At 40.6% G+C, this 3,479-nt stretch overlaps 1 protein-coding gene across 1 annotated transcript in view; it reads right to left on the bottom strand.

Annotated features, from left to right (window-relative positions):
- Positions 1–2,987: 2,987 nt before the first annotated feature.
- Positions 2,988–3,479, bottom strand: part of LOC107569819 (zona pellucida sperm-binding protein 3-like) — a 5,196-nt gene continuing 4,704 nt past the window's right edge. The window contains exons 5-7 of the mRNA XM_016255975.1: positions 3,308–3,454; positions 3,148–3,230; positions 2,988–3,087 (exon numbers count right to left, since the gene is read on the bottom strand). Of these exons, the coding sequence (XP_016111461.1) occupies positions 2,991–3,087; positions 3,148–3,230; positions 3,308–3,454 (327 nt within the window). The 3' untranslated portion in view covers positions 2,988–2,990. The remainder of the gene's footprint in view (positions 3,088–3,147; positions 3,231–3,307; positions 3,455–3,479) is intronic.

Consider the following 3,479-nt stretch of genomic DNA (forward strand, 5'->3'; position numbering starts at 1 on the left):
TGTGTATGTGTATGTTAGACCAGTTTAAGTGTTTATGTAGTATGTTAGACCAGTTTACGTGTTTATGTAGTTAATAAAGTCTTACTTGTATCACACTTGACGTGGTTCATTGTTTGCTCATAACTGGAGTCACTTAATCATGCAGATTTATGCTACAAGCTCTTTGTAGAATTGTACAGTAAGTTATTTCCCTTAACCAGGAAATTAACGTTCTTAGAATTGACAGACAGTTGACCCTGAGAGGTCAGCTAAATATCTACAGCGGATCTAAATATTTATAATTATAACTAGTTATGATTAATTATTCATATTTCCCCATGAGCTGATTCACTACACTAAACTATCGACCTCAGCTTTGAAAAAAAAACTGAGCCCAGTGCGGCAGGAACGTTAACTTGTGCTCATGAGAGAGAGTCATTCTCCACGATGATTGGTCGAGAAGATGTGAGATGAAATGATAGACATGCATAACACGTTCAAGTCTCCTCACAATCATGAAGGTGCACGTACACACAGCTAGATCAAGGAGTATAGAAGCCCTATGATTACAACGACTATCATTTGGTGCAACAAAATTCTAATTATGGTATTATTGATCGTACATTGTACAGAGGTCAAAATTATGGTACAAATACAATAATTATCATGCGTCTGGCAACACTGGCTCCATGTGACGTTTCACCTTGAGTGAGTGAACTGGAGGCAGGGAATAGTAATAATTATAAATTTAAGACTTGTATATGTAAGTTACTTCTATACATGTAAACTACAAACTATCACTGTTCATCTAAAAACAATATCGTTAGTAGGACATAAAGTGTACTTTAATCTCTGTAGCACGTTTCTGAAGTCAAATGATGTCACCTTTATCTCTATAGCGCTTCATGCAGTACAGATTGGTTCAAAGATATTAAATAATAAACATGAGCAATCTGCTTTTGACGCGATTGACCCGTGTTCGATTCTAGCTTGTCGTCAAAGTCATGCTTCTCCTTTTCCCATTACATACCAGAAATGCATTTATTTTCAATAAAAATTAAGTAAACATTTGAAGTGGAAATAAAACACCTTAGCAGTGTTGTGGAAGCTTAGCTGCAGGTAGGTTTTTGTCCCCATAAAGTAATATTCTAAGAAAATGTATAATTTACACTCAATACATGTTATTGCATTCTGTTATATAAATGTACTACAAAACTGAAATATCTGTCACCTAACTACTATTTACACACCTGTTGCAAAAGAAAATGCTATTTTAGTTTAAACAGAATTTCATTATTTGTACTTAGCGTAATTAGAACACTTTTTCCACTTAAAAAGGCACAATAGGTAATTTTCACCGCTAGAGGGTGCGCATTCAAAATAAACAAAGGCATAGTTTGATGATGCCATGACTGAGTGTGGAATCATGGGAGTTGTGGTCTTCATCCCCACAGCCGATGCAATCCGACGGGCAGAAATCATGTTCATGGATAAGCTGATGATTTATTAACGTAGTAGAATGAAGTACGGTGAGGCTGAAAGCCGTCGAAGCGAAACGAGGCACTGAACGAGCGGGACACACAGCACGAAAGCAGCAGAGCTCTTATGCCACAGTCGAGCGCTTCTGGCCGTGCGTATGTGGGTGAAATACAAAACTAAGTCATAAAGTTCGGTTATAATGCTAGTGTGCAGTCATCTCCAGTCTATTAAAACACACAGAGCATGTTCGGGGTTGCAATGTTTTCTACAAAACCAGAAATTGAGGAGTTATGACATCATTGGCAGGCTACACAATGACATGCTCTGTGTCACTAGCTAAAATTGCATCTCTCTGTATTCAAACATTCAGGATAAAGTACACAAGCCAACAAAATATATAACAGTTTTAGTACATTTTAATTAAATCGAAACTTACATATAGTGTCTTTAAATGTAACTGCCAAAAATATAGGTCAATTAAGACCGCTCAGTGTAGACTCAGTTCTGTCCAGTTATGAAATGTTGAATTGGGCATTATAGCATCGTTTACTACTATGAAGCCTTAGTAAAATGAACTGTTTGCGCAATTGTTTGTAAGGTAAAAACCTTGACAGCTATGCTGAATTAATGTGCAGTGTTTGACATGACAACAGTTAAGCATACTACTCTGAAACATTTGTTGCTTATTGTATATGGTTTCACACACCATTCTTAGAAATAAAATAAAAGCACAGTGTTCTGGGCAGTAAATCCACTTTGAACACAGCCAATGTTTACAGGTCTGTCTTTAAACGTAACGTTAATATTTCCCTACTGAGAAAAGGGAGCTTTTCCTTCTTGAAAGAGTAGGTGCAGTAGGACTACCAGTTTCCCCACATTTACAGCACTCAACCAAATGGTTATGTTACAGAGCTGACGAGACGTGAGACGTGCGGATCCATCTGCAAGGCTTTATTGTGGAGAAGACCGAGACATGGTCATGAAGCAGGCAGGGTCAAACAGGTATATGGTGGGCAAGACACAAGAACAGTCCTAGGGCTAGCGTGGGTCGACGATGGGCAGACAGAGTTAGGAGCAAGACTAAGGGAGAAATCCAGGAAACCAGGCGAAGATCAGAAACCGGGAAAACAGCTAGGCTAGGGCAAATGACTAGGGCTAAGGCTAAGGCTAAGGCTAATGACTAGGGCTAAGGCAATGACAAGGGCTCCGTAAGGTAGCTATCTCTAGGAGAGTGATAAACGCTGAAACAATACTCGGCAGAGGGAAGGGATCAGAGTGAGTGTTAAATAGTGAGGGAGTGATATGAAACAGCTGGGTGCAATCAGTGTAAACAGGTGTGTGCAATTCGTGCTGAGTGCAATCAGTGCAATGCATGATGGGAAATGTAGGCCGGGGTGATGTGCAACAGTGTGTAGTGCGAGAGTCAATGAATAGGAAAGTTCGTGGACCGGATTCGTGACAGTAACATTATGTTACATGTTTAAGTCATGCTGTTAGAGCACTTGAAGGGTCAAAAAGCAATCTTCACGCGGCTACCTACCCCCGAAAGGAGCAGCATTTCCTCCATCAGGACCACATGTTGAGTCACAGCAACCACAAGCCTGGTGGTTCCCATCAGCAGCAAACCACCTGCAACAAGAAAAATCAGACACGGCACCATCAACGTGTTCTTAAGTAGCATGAACGTACCCGTTGGAAAAGGAACAGGATTTGTGGAGAGCATCACTGGGTGCAGAAGCAAGAGTGGCCTTCACAATACACGTTATGTAGATCTGCAAGAGACACCGGTAAGAGGTCACAAAACCAAAGCAGATGGAAAGAGGTCAAATTCATTCAACATAGTACCTACAGAAGGACTGGATCCTCCCTGGAACATGAAGGTCTCCAACTGAAACCGGATCTTGTCTTCCTGGGTTCGAGGCATGAAGCCGGAGCTGGAAGCTGTAGCCTTGGCATCCACAAGGCACCTGATAAGCGACAAAGAACTCAATGTCAGCTCTATAGCATTGGGTCACTAGACT

This window comes from Sinocyclocheilus grahami, unplaced genomic scaffold (assembly GCF_001515645.1).
Source record: "Sinocyclocheilus grahami isolate Dianchi unplaced genomic scaffold, SAMN03320097.WGS_v1.1 scaffold1383.1, whole genome shotgun sequence".
NCBI lineage: Eukaryota > Metazoa > Chordata > Actinopteri > Cypriniformes > Cyprinidae > Sinocyclocheilus > Sinocyclocheilus grahami.